Source organism: Centroberyx gerrardi, chromosome 6 (assembly GCF_048128805.1).
Source record: "Centroberyx gerrardi isolate f3 chromosome 6, fCenGer3.hap1.cur.20231027, whole genome shotgun sequence".
NCBI lineage: Eukaryota > Metazoa > Chordata > Actinopteri > Beryciformes > Berycidae > Centroberyx > Centroberyx gerrardi.
This window is the reverse complement of record NC_136002.1, coordinates 18,230,634-18,248,111: the sequence shown is the minus strand read 5'-3', so window position 1 is coordinate 18,248,111 and position 17,478 is coordinate 18,230,634. Positions and strand designations below refer to the sequence as shown.

Here is a 17,478-nt window from a genome sequence, read left to right as displayed (position 1 = left end):
TTGAGCACGCCAGTTCTTTCGTTTAAATATAAGAGTCTATAACAAGTTTGACATTTAAGTCTAAAACTAGGTCTATCTTTATGCAACTGGCCCCAGGTCTCGGCCTTGACTTGGTCTCTCCCTCCTGAAAGTCTTGGTCTTGAATCGGACTTGATAAACTCTGGTCTTGGTCTTGACTCAGACTTAATAAACTCCGGTCTTGGTCTTGAGTCAGTCTCACCTTAGGTGGTCTCGACTACAACACTGACGTTGACCCAAAAGACTCATAGGCTACATTGAAATCAATAGCCAACATCACATGGATACATTATTCTGTAAAACCTGCCCAGGGAGAAGATCTCGGCCCTCAGTTGTCAGTGTTTTGAATCATACAGAGTTCTACAGAGTTCATCTGCTGCCTAGAAGTTCTGGCAGCTTGGTGAAAATGTGTCTTTTTCCTTGAGCAGCGACCTTCACAGCTCCCTGGTGGCCGACTGGAATGCAGTCGAACCCCCGACTTCGACTGCATTCCAGTCGGCTACCGACAACCTACCGACAACCATGATGATCAGCCAATCACAAGTCAGAGCCTGTGGTCAAACACACCTAGCATTTTAGCCAAGCCCTTCTCATTATAATGTTGGAGCAATGAAATAGAAAGAAAATGCTAAATAGGAGAATCAGAAAATAGGAAATTGATAAATGAATAAATATGTGCCATGATTGAATAAAATAGACTAAACAGACACATCAATAAAGTACAGAGAAAAAAGATTTATCATTTATCTGTATCCATGTAATTATTTTTTCCCCCACATCTAAATTTATTTATTTAAATATCTATATTTGACGCTGGATTATCCTGTTTGAGATGCTGGCACACAATGAGCGCCATATGAACAGTCAACTGGATCTGCCAGCTTTGTTAGCTTAGAATAGAAAGTAAATAAAAGGATGAAATCACAATTTTCTTTTCTAGGCAAAGTAGTTGGTAGTCAGCAGTCAACTGTGCCTGAAAAATGACAAAAAAAAGTAACAAACTATGAAAAACACCAACCAAATTCAGTTAATAAATTTAATTGAAGCTACTGCAAAACGTAGTTATGAACTACTAGTTTTAATTACATGTAATAAAACTACTCCCCACCCTGGATGTCACATACAGTACCATTGAGAATGCATTAGAAAGAGTGGAAAGGTTCACTGAGAGCACACAGAGCGCTCGATGGATATATGGGTTTATAATCCGGTTAAGAAGTAGTAGCAACACAAATCTCCCATGGCTGTAAGAGCTTGAACAAACTTTTTATAGGCTCACAAAACCGATCTCCCATTCACTGTGTATGGCGCTGCTCCAGGTTGTACATCTGGTTAACATCATGAATTAAATTTATAGTAATATTTTTGTCATGAGCTGTTCCTATTCATGGATACTGATCATATTGTCCCAGGCCAGAGGAATGTGTTGAGTCATTAAAGTAGTATTCCCCTTAAGCAGGATAGGTGCACCAAGTCATAATGTCCCATGGCTTGGTTCACCACAAGAGGCACATGCATGACTCTTGCCCTCTAGTAACGCCAGGAATTTCACACACAGTTGCTAAGATTGTGTCAGGACATAAAAACATCGCTGCCACAAGTTGTTTGGAAGTGACTTTGGGACAAAATATAGAAATAGTAAAGATCTTTCAAACTGTGATTGTGGTGTGCTAAAGACAACTGAGACACAGCTGACCTGACCAGATGAAGAGTAAAATATCATTCTGACATTCATACCACAGTTTTGACAAAATATTTTCATTTTGACTAAGCTCAGCAACTAATATTCTTGTTCTGATTCAGTAGGTGGCATTTCAAATACCGGTTTCTGACCTATATACCTATCTATATAATAAATCTATATATTTAAACATAATTGTCCACTTATAAAATACAACTACTCTGTTGCTATTATCATCATCAAGTCATTTCATATATTAGTCATTAGTCATTCCATAACGCATACTGTACTGGTAAAAATACTGGTTAAAATACTTTGCTTGTGTAATACAATGAACCTGAGAAGAATGAACTCTTCTATTATTCTGAATGAGACCATATCCATTTCTTATATAACACGCAATAGTTTTTTTATTTCTTAATCATACTGTACATCCAAAATAATCATTTTATAATCACAATTAAAACATAAAAATATTGCATTATAATTTAACCCATGTAATCATTCAGGTGGTAGATATTCAACATACAGTATGAATGCATGCCAACAAATACATATTCTCTCCCTCACATTTTGCTCTTTTGTACAACAATCACTTAACCCTCTGGCATTAAAAACCTTAAATCCAAAAAGCTACTCAAACAAGTATTCATCTTCTGCTGCTCGTCTCTTTCCGACTTTATTTTATATTCTACCTATAGTTCCCCGTATGCCTCAAAGGAACAAACTAACAATAATGTCATTTAAGAGTATGAAATAAGTCTGATCTTCATTCATTGACATTACTGCAAGGCTCTTGGTTTTAGGCACCGATTCCACTGATGAAGAACTGCTTGCCCACATGTTCATACATACATTATGCTTGCATAAAACAAATAAATTCAGCCCGAAATGCTAGAAGATAAATTAGTTAACCTAGTAAATGTAAAGTCAAAGGAGAGTGATGACCACTGCATATAGATATAAGGTGTTTTCTGTATGAATGTGGACAAATCAAATCAGACAAGATTCCATGTTCTGCCATCAGAGTTCCCAAAAATACTTACTCTGCAGTATAAAATCCTGTTTTGGCAGACCGGCTGGTCAGTCAAGAGTTAATACAGTACATTCAACAAGTTCTGCTTAACTGATACTTCTGGCCATAGTTCTGAATGTAATAATAACAGATAATACACAGTATTCAGGGAGAGAAGGGCCAGAGGCTGTATCACCCCGCTAATGTTTACCATAGGGCATCATGGGAGTACAACAGCTAGTTAGTATAGATTTTGAACTTGTCACCACTCTGTGGGCTCGAGTTTGCCTTGACTGTTGTCACAAATAGGGATATTCCATTGAACATGAAGGCTGCATGAAAGGCTGATGCAATGTCAATTCGGACCGGAAGAGTCTGAAGAAATCCACAGAGGCAAGCACACCATGGATTAGCCGAGAAGCAGAGGAGCGCACTAGTAGTGGGCGAGGAAAGAAAACAGGGATGCAGTCATTGTTCATCGCAGAGAGGGATCAAGGCTAGCCGCTCGGCCCCAGCTGCAGCCTCTCCTGCTTATGCTTATCCAGCCACTGTAAGATCTGCTGTTTGAGTTCCTCATTTGGCCTGATCTGGTCCATGGTAAGTGGACTGCGGTTGAATGGGTCTGTCTGGTCGCTACAAGGAGAAAACAATCAATGGGTGGTTACTTGTTTGACTAATGCACACCACATCATACCCCTAAGTTGAGTAACGTATCAGATGTTTGTTAGGCCAAAGACAGAGACACCCTCATTTCTTTGCTTAAAGAAAAGGCAATTAGTGACCATACTAATAAAATTAAAACAAATCTAATGGGTTATGATGTTATCCACTGGAGGTTATTCTACGCTGTAGTAAGATAGAGTTTCAGGACTTTGTAGGAAGTAACTGACCTGAGTAGATGTCTTGCTATGGTTGAGCGGTCTACTGTTACATTGGAGGATGGGAGTAAAACAGGATCCAGCATCAGGGTGGACATGATGGGGTCCAAGAACTCATCTGGGGCGTCTGAGTATGTCTCCTCTTCCTGTTGCTGTCTGTCTGCATGGGACTGAGACAGAGAGGCAGGCAGAATGATTATGTACTTTTTATCTACATGCTTTTATTTCCAAAACCTTATTCCCTACTGTACATATTCTCAAAGTGGACCGCAAAACATCTAGTCGTAAAACTAAATATGAATTCTAGTCGTATCTCTGGCAAAAGGATGGTTTCCAGGTCAAATTCTACCTTGATTTTGTCAGCAAGGAGTCCAAAGGACACAATCATGTCTCCAGGCTTGTTGATCTTCTTCAGGACCCGAACCGTCTGAGAGAAGAGGGTAGGAGAGTACGATCGGCCATCTTTAGGGACTGTAGCACAGAAGTTCTCTTCGTCACTGCCAAAGACAAAGAAACATTATTTATTAGTGTTTGGAAACCAGAACAGTGATTTATTATATGTGCTCACAATTAAATCTATGAAACATATTACGAGGCATATTTGCAGCACTTGTGTGTATCTGCAGGTGTGTACAGTAATGTGCAACTGTATTTTTTTCTCGAGAACATGGCACCAATCAAAAAATAAGGTATGAAACAAAGATTAAAAAGAAGACAAATATCGAACCATTAGGTTTTAAGAACACAGAACTTGTGTTTTTAGCATTTTTTTTTTTACATTTCCTTCGATCATCCATTCAGTTTGAAAACATACCCCAGGTTCAGGTAGATGGTGCAGATGTCTGAGACGAGCTGCTGGGGCTTGAAGTCAAACTCACTGAAGTCCTTGACCTTTAGGGCACCCATCTTGGGTCCCACCAGGTGCTGCAGGAAGTAGTTCAGCATGGAGATGATCCTCTCAGCCAGGAACGGGTGCACAAAGATGCCCTTGATCTCTGGGAATGAGAAAGTCAGGAAAAGGGAAAAGGACATGGTAGAGTGAGAAAAAAAAGTGAGGGAGGGATGAAAATAACCTTCAATTACATTCACTAATGAACAGGATTACATGGAACCATCCTTCCTGGCTGACCTGAGGTGAGGAAGGCCAGCGTGCCGATGGTCTCGTTGGACATGATGTTGTGGAAGCGTCCCAGCTGTCCGAACATCTGCAGGCTCGACTCTTTTTCTCTTCGGGCGTCAGGAGCCAGGCCCTCCCATTCCCCTCGATCCCGCTCCAGCTGCAGAAGCTTGATTTTACTCAGGTACTACAAAAAAAAAATAAAAAGAAAAAAAAGAAGAAGAGGGAGCATAAGTATTATTTTGATAGTAAACTGAGCCCATGAAAACACCTGAGGTCAGAGAGGGACAGAGATTGTATGGTTATGGTCAGAGTAAGAAGGAAACATTACTAAGAATCAAGAAATGAAATAAAACAGGATGTAACTGAATGCCATCTCCATACACGACACTTGCATATTGCACAGAGTATTGCATATTGATGATGTCCATTGTCTGGTGTTTTGTTTTGTTGTTATTTTATTCTATTCTTTTTTATTGTTGTTACTCTTTGTGTTCTTTTTATATTTTTATACTTACTGTGAACATCTCAAATGTGTTACACTACAACCCAAATTTCCCTATGGGAACAATAAAGATGCTATTCTATTCTATCTATTCTAACTTTTTTGGCAAATAAGTTTTTATCAACATGGTGCTATGCAATGACAAAATTGTTAGAAGTTTCCCTCTTTGTGTCCAGTATTTTGTGTGCTCTGGTGCTTATGATAATACAGTTGAAATGCTAAAGTAGCATATACCAGCCACTAAGGACACAGTGTTCTAAAGCATTAGTATCCACCACAGCAAATTGAATAAATACTGGACAAACAGATGTGAAAATTGGTACCAATCTTCTCATTGCCCAGTGGTAACTTGATTGAGGAGCTTACTTGCCAAAAGTCGGTGTATACTTTACTACATTTTTATGAAGGGTAATGAATTCCAAAATGTCTCTCAGTCTCACCTGAATAGCCTCATCCAGTAGGAAGATGGCATCATTCATCAGCAGGTTGAGGTACCGCAGGAACAGAGGGGGGTTCATGGCCTCCAGGTTCTCAGATGCATAGACAGCCAGACACTGAAAGAGAGACATTCAACAAGATGAATAGCACATTGGGATACATCTGATTGATAAATTACACTTTTCAGATATTTTAATCACATGGATGTTAATTGTGTATTCTTAATTTAATTTCTTAATTATTCCTACTGAGGGTCACAGGGCTGGAGCCTATCCCAGCATGCATTGGGCGGGGCAGGGAAACACCCTAGACAGTTTGCCAGTCCACCCCAGGGCTTACACAGATAGACAAAGGGTGTATCCTAAGGCTTTTTCACTATTCCTCCTTTCCACCTACTGCTCACTAAGGAAGGAAAGGAGTGGAGAAGAAGGGGGAGCAAGGGAAAGTGGAGGCCTTTGTACATCCTCCGCTGAAAGAGACTTCACTTCGCTTCTCTTGTCTCCTTCACTATTGAGACAACAAGCTATATGGCGGTACGAACATCAATTTCTGAGTCACGGAGGAAAGGAGGAGGTAGTGAGAAAAAGGAGGAGTGTTTTTTGGAGCTTTGAGATGCACCCAAACATTCACACTCTCATTCACAGCTCTTGACAATTTACAGTCTCCAATCAACCTGACTTGCATGTCTTTGGACTGTAAGAGGAAAGTCATGCAAAACATGGAAGAACATGCAAACTGCCTGGCCAGGAATCAAACCCTACCCTCTTAAATTGTATAACAATATAATCTGATGAGGTATTCATTACCTTGATACTCTCTCTGTAGTTTTCTTTGCCCCACATGTACTTGAGGATAGGATACATGGGTCTTCTGTAGTTGAATTTCTGTTCAAACTGGTGAGGATCACCTGAGGGGGGAAAAACCAAATAAAATCAAGTGTGCTTCATTGCTATCTGCTGCAATCTACCATTTGTCTTTAGTTCTTTCCACTTTCTCCTCCTCTCTTGATCTCTGGTATAAACACAGGTGCACACACACAATCTGCACAGATCTTAACAGTTTCACCAAACCGGAAAAAGACCCGCAATTACAAAAACCCAAAACATCCTGTGTAAAAAACATAACATAAACCTGGATCTGAGCAGACCCTGGAAATTCAGACCCCGATTCAAATTGAACCTCTGGACTGGCTTGTTCTAGTCCGTTCCCACAGAATCAAGTCAAATAAAGGGTTTTGGTGAGACTCTGTAGTATCATTAAAGCCAAATGCCCAAAAGCACCGAACAGCTGCAGCTAGCACTAGCAATAAAATATCTTATAAAACAATACAACCATGTCCCTCACCAGTGAACTCAATGTCTACGAACACAGTGATGAGGGCCTCAGCCAGCTGAGGTGCATGTCTGTAGGTACAGAAGACTCTCTCTCGCTGGAACATGATTGGCTGAGCAGCACCGGAAGCCACAGGCTCCATGTGGGGCATCACCGCCTCTAGGACTTCTGCCAGCTTTGCCCGTAAGTGTGGGTTCTTCATCCTATTGGGGAGGCAGTGTAGGAAGGTTAGGAACAATATGTGAGCACTTCAAGATGCCCTGCATCGTATAAGCCCCAATGGGCCCCACGGGTCTTCCTTTCATTACACCTGACAACTGACTACAATCGCCAACATGACACTTCAAATCTCTGTCTTGTACCTCTCTACGTTGCCCATGAAGACAGTGATGAAGTTGAGGATCTGCTCCAGACTTTCAGCAGACGACTCCAAAACCTCGTCTGCAAATCGACGCAGGAAGATGAAAAAATCTCCCAAGTTCTCTGCAAAAAACTCTGAGACAGAAAAAGGCATACTTATTTAATGACTGCAATGCTGAGAATATTCAACATAAATGAACAAGTTACTGACTTCTACTAAAGTAAATATCCTTTGAGGGATGTTTCCTACATTGCATGCACAGCTGCAGTAAATTCAAAATATTTAAATTCTCTACCCCACAGCTAGGCTTTTTATTTGCCTGCATTTTTATGTGACCTACCTGGTACATAGCACAGCATACTATTCTGTAGGGAAGGCAGGGGGAAGGTGAGTGGTAAATGTTCAGTCCCCTGGTTTCCCAGGCCCAGCTGAACCAGGAGAGCAGCAGAGGAGGCTTGGAGGTTCAGGCAGCATTGCAGCATGGCAGGCTGTGTGGCCGCAGCTTTGGTAGAAAGGTAAATGATCATTAGACGCTCAAATTGCTCCAGGAGCTGCTCGGACATCGGGCTGCCTGTTCGCTGGGCTTCCTGCCATGTGACCTGGAGCCGGTGGAGAGACTGGTTCATCTTCACCATCTGCTCGTGGAGTCTGCACATACACATAATGCATGCAGACAGGTGCACAAACACAAAAAGAAAAGACACAAACACAGGTCAATGCTGACATATGGTGCAAACATGAGGAATATATACTCTTGTTGTGGGAGCTCTGGAACTGTGCTGTCTTCAAGTGAAGAAAGTCTCCAGCTTCTCTTGAACTTCTTTATGGAAGATCTGTGCATGTTTGTGTTTTTGCGTGTGTGTGTGTGTGTGTGTGTGTGTGTGTGTGTGTGTGTGTGTGTGTGTGTGTGTACCTGTGGAAGCCGAGGTGCAGGGTGAGTTGTGTGAGGATGAGGTTTTCAGTCAGCAGGCTGTAGGACTGAGCCGACTCCACCGGCTGCTGAGGGGGCACAGGGATCAGACAGGTTTCCTTGTCGAGACCTGGTGCAGGAGACAGGTCGTCATTTAGTCACGTAATTGAGAATATTCTACCTGAAAATCCTGCTTCCATAAATAAAACATCAAACATCAGAATTGCTAAAATTAAAGGGAAAACATGAATTGAAAGTGGTGAAAGGGAACAGCTGTGAGACTCTCTTTCACGCTCTTTTTCACAGACATATTAACCTCTGGCATGAACGTTGCGATTGCGCCTCTCTTCTTCGCTCAGCTCCTTGAGGGCGCAGTAGGAGGGGTTGAAGGTGAGTAGTTTGGGCGAACGCGGCCGACAGAAGGGCTGGCACAGCTTTAGCAGTGCTGCACCCAAGTTTAGGAAGAAAGCATCTGAGGCGTACATCTGGAAGAAGATCTCGGGCATTTGATTGGCCCATATCTTGGTACGGCCGACATTGGCCTGCAGACAGCCACCCAACCAAGAGAGGAGCAGGTGGCGCGTCTCGCCGGAGCGCTGAAGCAGGTTCTTCAGGATCTGGTGCAGCTTGTCGTGGAACTGGCCCATAAACTGAACAACAAGGGGAGTAAAGATCATTAGCTCTATACAATGTCACTAATACATTTGCAACTTGCGCATCCTTGCATAGTTACAAGCTCGAATGACAAACTCTGACAAATCCCTGCCCTTTTCCTCAGCAGCCCTCCCTTTCTTTTTGCAGGATGGTCTCCATTATGGCACGCCAGCTACAAGTTAGGGGGATGAAGGCTGCATAAAAAACTTCTGTATCCAAGGAAAGAAGTTGTGAACAAACCAGCAAGGTCATGATGTATTACTTTCAGATACAATTTACTATTCATGAGCTAAAATGAGCTATAGACAAATGGAGATTTATTTGGGTGAGCTGGATCTGAGAGTTTTGCTCTCCATGCTACCATTGATGATTTATAAATGAGTGCAGGCAGGCCCAATATTCTGTCAGTGCCCTACTTATTTGCTCAATACTTCATGTAGAAAACCAATTTTCTGTTTGTCATACCCCTTTAAAGTAATTCCTCCATGTAATAATTTAATTAATTTTCAACAATAATGGTTTGGTGAAGCACTTACTTAAATGCATTCTTTATTTCACTTCAGCACATTGCAATGTATGTTGAAACACATGTTCATCAAGAAGTGTTTTTCTTTTGAATGTTATGACTGGAAGTCCTATTTTTATTCTAGCTGGCTTGACACTGTTGCATACTAGATATGTCAGCTTAAAAGGCCAAATGCCAAAAATCTTCCCAGAAGATCTCCATATTTTAGGAGAAGAGGTAATGGCACATAATGCAAAATTGTTTCAAAAAGACATGGGGGATTATTCATAAAAACCACAGTATGGGCGGAGGTCCAGGGACATCAATTCAATAAAGACTAAACTATGGTAAAGTCCCTGCAAATCATTTGCCTGCAAAACTTCCAAACCCACTTACTATATCCATTACATTTCTGGAAACAAAGTGGAGCAGTGAGTGATGATTGACAATAAATTATTATTTGATCAATGTTATAAAATATTAAACACACAGCTTATAGGAAGATTGGTCCTGAATGCTCCCCTGATGTCATTTTTTTAGATATAGCTCTCCATTACAATGAAAAAACCACAAGATCTAAATTGGACTCATTTAGGGTAAAGGATGACAAGTGCTGCACCTTGCCAAACTCAATTGATGCCCATGCTGAGACTGTCACATAGAGTGATTTCTTATTCTTAAAGGTTTATTAATGGGTAAGTCTAAATATACCATCTGACTAGAGCTGGTGGTATTTTGCACTGCAGTATTCTTTTATGAATCATTTACGGGACATGCAAATGGTCAAAAGGTGGTGATGGCGGTGCTGCAAAAACACAAATGGTAAAACTAACCACATAATTCACAATTTGGAATAAGAAAACATTCCATCATGATGCTCTTAGCCCCTAATATCAGTGAGTTTTATGAATATTTGAGAATATACCAAAGATATGGCATAAAGTTGGGGTTAATGTAAATTATTATGTACAGAAATTTTCTGAAGAACCATATTTTTGTGTGTAGTCCTCAGTATTTTATATCTAAGTGCAACATATTTTCTTTATGTTTAGCTGTGACCAATATAGGCTAGTCTGTTGGTCCGTACCAAAAATGTAAAAAAATGTTGTGCTTGTTTTCATCAACTATTTCTATTGATCCTGAACTCACATTGACATGAGTGATCATCTATATCTATTGATTCCAAAGTCACATTGAAATCAATGTGTCTCCCTAAATTAGGTTACTTTATTATAAAAATGAAATTATTATTATTGCATGTTTGCACAATACTCTTTGTGAATATTCATGCTTTTCACTAAATCTGCTTGACTGCTGTTGGCAGCTCACCTCAGTTTAGTCAAGGGAAAAAATACATCTCATGCCAAAAAAAATTGCATACCACTGATTCAAATTCATAATGAAAAAAGTATTAAATGATTGTTTATTTAAACGACTCCATATCGTTCCAATCTAGCTCCAATTTAATTCAGCCGCAGCTGGTGTTTCTTACAATGAAAAAATGTCAAACAAAACAACAACCTCAAACTAAAGAGCATCTGTTCACCTGGTGGATGTTGGCCTCCTGGACCTTTGTCTCCTGAGCGCTGGAACGGGAGGGGTTGAGGAAGTAGCCGTGTCCCTCCACTACACCCGGGGTTTTCAGCAGGCAGGAGATACTCAGCACCGCCCCCAGGAGGCTCTTCTGGTACTGCAAACCATTAGCTGGGTCTTTGGGCTGGATGTGTTCCACCAACACCTAGGAGCAGAGGAGAAAATGAAAAAATGTGGTGAAGTGTGGGAAGGATTTGAAATTTTTGGGCACTGAAATCACATAAACTTGAAAGTTGGATAGTACTCTGAAGGTCAGGTTACCACTATGAAATGTTATGCGATTGCTCAATATTACTGATGCTGTCATTTAGTTCGTTCCTGTAACAACTGCAAGCAAAATGTCTCCTCCTGACCTTGGCAATATCTTTTTGGTGGCTGAAGTAGAGCAGCACATCTAGGTAGGAGTAGAGGAGAGGCTGGCACAGGTCCAAGTCTTTGATGCGCCCCTGGAAGATATCAAGGACTGGTACTACCACTTCCCCGAAGGTACGCACCTCCTGGTCAGAGAGCAGGCCAGCAATGACCTCTTCCACAAACTCCACCACCTCCTCTGGTTCTGAAATGCAGTGAAAACAGGTTACAACTTTATCAGAGATCGAGTAGAGAAAACTAGAGGAGAGGCCACCAAAGACAACATATAAACATACAAGACAAAAGTGAAAGTGAGAGGAATCTAATTTAGCCCAATCCAGGACCTACGTGCTCCACTGACGCCCTCCAGCAGCAGGTCCAGAAGCTGTTCGTAGACGTTCTGGGTGATGTAAATCTCTGGGGTGAGCAGAACTGTCCGCGTGTTCGACACCGTCAGGTTCTTACAGCGCACAGCAAACGGCAGCAGCTTCTCTGGTACTTTTGTCACCTGGTGCACAGATTATCAAGAAATAAGGTTATTCCTGTGTTCCAATTACCAGGATTATCCACATTTAGAGAGAAATACACAGAAGGTGATCTCTGAACAGCATTCTTTAAAAATACAGTTACACTAAAGTGCTAAAATTACAAAGGAATGTAGGTAAAGTTCCCACCTCTTCCTTGGCTCTCTGGTAGCAAGCATACAGGTAGGGGATGGCACATTTCTCTCCAGCATCCCGGTCAGCAGACAGGTTAATAGCACTGCAGGAGGTCATGTAGATAAGGTGGTTTCCCGGCTCTAGTAGCAGCAGACGGTTAAATAGAGCCTGCAGGGCAGAGAGAAATATCACAGGCAGAACTCGGTCAGTATAAAAACATCCTGTTCATTTGCGTAGTTTGTTGTGCTGCTGATTTAACTGTTAGGTGGCTCACCCACACATTTTTTTATAACCATCTAAAAATAGAATGTAAAACAATGAAATCCCATGCCATCCCCAAACATTTTGTATCTACTCCTTACATAAGGCTTCTTAATAAGTTCAAACAGCGTTGCTTCCTTGCCTCTGAATGTATTCTGAACCCGTTTGTTCCTAAACGTTGCTCTTAAGAGTTTTTTATAGAGACCCATCCCTTCTCAAATTTTACCAATTGTTTAGTGCTTTACTGAGGAGAAACAAACAAGACATTGGAAGAAAGGAGTGGTGACATATTCCTGTCAAACAGCAGCTGACTGTGGATATTTATCACTACAAGACTGATGACATTCAACCTGTTCTATGTTGTCCATGTCCAGCCAGTCCTGTCCGTCCAGGTCTGCAGCCATCTCCTCCAGGTACACACAGCGAGGAGGGATCCCATTATCTCCTCTCAGACTGGGATCACCTAAGGGTGACAATGAAACCAGGGTGCATAAAATAAAGTCAGCTCAAATCATAGCTCAAAATAACAAAACATGAAGCTAAAAGCAATCCAAGCACAAATACGGGAATAAATGCACTTGGGAAATAAATAAACCCAACATTAGAATTCTGTTACCTAGGGTACAGAAGGATTAAATTCACAGCATGTATGGAAAACCCGAGGTACAAAATAAATTACTTGTGCCTCTTATTTACTTCGCTCAGGTTTATTTCAGACAGACTCAGGTGGTCAAGGGATTCATCAGAGGGCTTTGAAAACAGAGGGGCTTTCACTCTCCATTTCCAGATCATCATGACTCATCTCCAAGCAGTCGCACTCGTCTCAGCGGGGAGCAGCCGCAGCCAGCTCACCACTGGCCCAGGTCTCTGTATTGTCTAAAAGGGTGGTGAGTCATTTGTTGCTTACTGGAAACTTCAAATTACACTTTCAAGATGGACTGCACTCCAACACCACTAAGAACAATAGATGAGACTAGGCTGCTATTTAAGACCAACAGTTTTACATCATCAGGCACGTTTCTGTCAGTCTGATTGAGGCTGATGAGAGGGAGGAGGAGGTGGGAGTTGTATTCCTTGACGACATGCACACAGACAGGCAGTGGATACTTTAAAACACGGATCAATCAGTCACTCTGCTGCAATTGATTCCATCATGAAAGCAACTGCGACTGCTCAGCCTGTAGCTTAAACAAGCATTAGTCACACTCTACACCATATACTTATCCAGCCTGAGTGTAAATACAGGGTAGTGGAGGTGGGTGTCGCTGTATTTGGTGGGGAAGGGGGCCATTCTGGGACGCAAGAAACCACTGCTGAGCCTTCTGGAGCTGTCGTGGGTCTAATTCAATCTGAAACATCTGTGATGGGAGGTGCCCACTTGATAACCCCACTGACATACATGCACTCACACACTCACCATTATAGTGACCATTTGTGGGTTTGACATCTGAATCGGGCTTCTGTATGAATGCCCACTTTGGATTATGGCACGAAGCAACGCAACATCAAATCCTGTGTATTGGTAAATCCTCATTTATCAACCGAAAATACTGGAAAACTGAGAAAGAGTAGTGGCTGACAGACCAGGAGTCTTTTATGTGATACAGTGTCACAAGGCATAAAACTTGAAGAATGGTATGCAACATGAATATGCATCACTGTAGCCTACAAATGACAAAACAGAATGATGGCGCTATAAAATGCCTTGCCTGCTGTGCAATATTCCTCAGTTTTACCTGATGAAGGTCTAAGGACCAAAACGTTGTATCAGTAATAAAGTTTATTGCAAGTAAAAGGACAGTGTGCGGGAATTCTCTCTTCTCCTGCTGTGCAATATGAAATTCACTCTTGTGGAATGTGTTTCTGGAGTGTAAACAGTATGTGGTTATAATTAGTCTACAGTCCAATACAGCTTTTATTTAAAACAGGTGTCATTAAAATAGACCTATAATATGCTAGCCTTGAGTCAATATGAGTCTGTCACCCTTATAGCCTGGGTACATGTTTATCCAACACAAAATAGGCTTAGGGACTACAGCCCAAGTCAATCTGTGTCTGATCCAAAACGTATGAAAATCTCTGTCATAACTACAAAGCTTTATGGAAAACACGTTTGACAGCACTCATCTTGCTGTGGCTGTGCACAACCCAAAAATGTAAGTTCAAAATTAGGCACAGCTTGCCGCTCCACATTCTACATAATGGCCTAACTCGCAGCCTCTGTCTCAGTTTCAAGATGAAAGTCTGACATTTTTTCCTTTGACTCACTGTTGTCCAGCGTGATGAGGAATATCCGCTGGATCATGTGATTGACGTTGAGCTGTTCACACAGCTCTTGCCGGGAGCGGAACGAGCGGCTGATCTCTGCCACCGAGTCGTCATTGTCATCGATGCTGTCTGACACAGAGTTCTCCGACTCCGACTGGCTCTCTCCTGAGTCCTCCACTGCAATACAGGACACACAAGTTAAGTATGGACCCACATGGATTAATTAAAGCCAGAAAAATTTTATCACCGGCTACACTGGCCAATAAAAGACCACAGCTGCTTCTCTAGCCTTGAGATTATGTTATAAATTGTATTATAAGACCCCTGGGCCTGACCAAATAAGCACTGGCTGTAGCTGTTAGTATTGGCTTGCAGAGGATCTGACAACTCTACTCACATGGTGGTTCAGCAGACAGCTGCTGTGGTTTCTGGCCTGATGCAAACTGCTTGGCATCAGCCAGTGAGCTGAAGAGGGCAGCGAAGGGGTTGCAGGAGATGTTCTGGTTGTTGTTGCCCTGGTCAGTCATCTCACTAGGGCTCCACACTCACTCCATCCAAGATAATTCTGCTGCTGTTTCTGGGGCCCAAGATCCTGGCCCTGGGGAGAAATACAGAGACATCATAGAAGAGGAAATAGAAGACGTAGGAGACAAAAGTACAAGAAATGTAACTGCAATAATCAAGTCAGGGATTAGTGAGCATGCACAAAGATGTTGTATACACCATATCATCACCATCGTCATTATCCCCATAATTATCATCATCATTCCTCCTCCCCCCTATCATTCAACACACAGACACAGCTAACCTCCACACCTCATCATTAACAGCAAGCTAGCTGATCATTATCACTTTGTACAACATTGTCTGGAAGTAGTGCCTCTAGATTGTTACACATCCTTGTTTGATAGCTTTCAGCAAATTCGCTACTTAGCAGTAAAGTTTGCCACGATTGTACATGCCATTCTCTCTTAATCTCCGTGTAAATTATGGGAGAGTGAGTTTTAAAGCCGAGATTTTATAGAAAAAGGTGATTATCGGTTGGATACAAGCTGAAATAAGGAACGGACTCGTTCTATGCATGTTTCCCGGTTGACGTGACATTCTCTTCAGTGCAAAAGCGGAACGGTGTATAACGTTACCGGGACTGACTGTCACTAACGTTTACCTATGCTTGCTAACCTCCTTAGCGGCTTTAGAGCAACTTTGTTGTATCGATGTCCACCTTACAATCAATACCTTGCAGTAATAACTCATAAGAGAATCTGTAGATCTAGCTAACTAGCTAGCCAGTGTTTAGCTCATATAAATGTGCTAGGTGTCACCTGTTAAGCACGTTAGTAGTAACTCTGGTCGTAGCCTAGCACTAGTAGTAGCAGCGTTAGCTAGATACTTAGCTAGCTAGCAGGGCTAGCTAACGTGTAGAACAGCAAGCTAAGCTGTCATGGGGTCAACGCGGCTGCATTTCAACATTATTTTCATAGACTACTTTAATGACCGAATGCATTATTAATCTACAGCATATATACAGACGACAAAGAGTGGTGTCGTACCTGTTAGATGAGTAAAAATGTGTGTTTTGAAAGAAAATTGCTTCCACGAAACCTACTAGCAGTTCCTCAGTAAATAGAAATTGTAAACGTCATCAATATGAGACGGGGCAATTGCTTTTCTTTCTCCTCTCCTCAACTGTACATCCCAAACTTCCAAAACACCCAAAACATATTGAAAGACTTAATTTTATGGTTGGAAGTAGACATAGCCTACTGTAAATCCCTGTAAGAATATTATGGGGTGTTTTTGTTTGGGAAACAATATAGGATTACAACATTTGTTTTGTGGTTTATGCATATGTGCCCCAATTCTGGATGGACATTTCGTTGTGGCTTCATCTTAAAATGCTTATTAATTAATTAGTATTAATTAATGGTATCATAATCATTATAATAAAATTAAGAAATTTAGAATGTTGTATGAATATCCATTATTATTGTATTAATACATATTAATTGCAAAACGTGTTACATGTTTGCAGGGTCTGAGTAATTTAGTAAATTATTATTAATTATTACACTTAATTACTGTAATTATTAATTACTGTACACAAGTACATTTTTTTAAACAGTAGTATTATGTTCCTTTCAGGGGATACAGACTTGACTCAGCTGCTCCATAAGAAAATTGGTGAGAACCTGGCCGTTATTTCTCTAGATTAGACACCAGACTACAGTAGGTTTCTGTACTCCAGCAGTCAATCCAGAACATCACTGGTGTGTGCCAGAAAAAGCAGGATATCAAAGATGGATATCAAAGATCTTCAGTCTTTTCTGGGCAGGGTTATACTGAAAAAGTCTACAGATTCATCAAAAACTTACTGGTCCAAAAATAACATTTAGATTTGCCTGCACTTGCATACCTTGAAGAACTCCAACACACACAACAACATGTGTCATCATGTCATATCTGTTTCTTTAAGGCCAGTTCCATTTTCTGCGATGTCTCAGCTGTGAGATCTACAATACAGGAGTCATTTCAGTAGCTGTGTGTCACATAGGCCACCCCCTCTGGTCTCTATAGGCCACCCCCCCACCCCCTCCGGTCTCTGACCTTACTGCATGATCAGCTAACGCTCCGGAAAGCCCACTCCATCCTACAGGACCCCACCCATGTCCTACACAGGGCCTTCGAATGGCTGCCCTCTGGTAGTCGTCTGCGCAGCTAGGACTAAACAGAGGAAGGCAATCTTCATATATGAGGCTGTTCGTCTACTAAACTCCAGTCTGCCCCGGCTCCCCCCCCTCACACCCATTGTGCCGGCCACCACTCTTTCGCACCTTAAGACTCTTATATTATTTATTATTACTGCTGGACATTTGATATCTGCTACACGGTCACTGCCACTGTCATGTATTGTCACTGCTGTGTACTGTAC

General features: G+C 41.6%; 1 protein-coding gene across 1 annotated transcript; it reads right to left on the bottom strand.

Annotated features, from left to right (window-relative positions):
- Positions 1-2,100: 2,100 nt before the first annotated feature.
- Positions 2,101-16,179, bottom strand: ube4a (ubiquitination factor E4A (UFD2 homolog, yeast)). Its single transcript, XM_071900648.2, has 20 exons — positions 16,100-16,179; positions 14,944-15,144; positions 14,547-14,723; positions 12,629-12,741; positions 12,033-12,185; positions 11,707-11,866; positions 11,361-11,563; positions 10,961-11,152; positions 8,572-8,905; positions 8,259-8,385; positions 7,686-7,993; positions 7,347-7,479; positions 6,997-7,187; positions 6,459-6,559; positions 5,655-5,768; positions 4,722-4,896; positions 4,407-4,587; positions 3,942-4,089; positions 3,605-3,762; positions 2,101-3,347 (listed from the first exon to the last, which is right to left on the bottom strand). The coding sequence occupies exons 2-20, from the start codon at positions 15,071-15,073 to the stop codon at positions 3,212-3,214; spliced, it is 3,234 nt and encodes a 1,077-aa protein (XP_071756749.1). The 5' UTR covers positions 15,074-15,144; positions 16,100-16,179; the 3' UTR covers positions 2,101-3,211.
- Between the last annotated feature and the right edge of the window lie 1,299 nt (positions 16,180-17,478).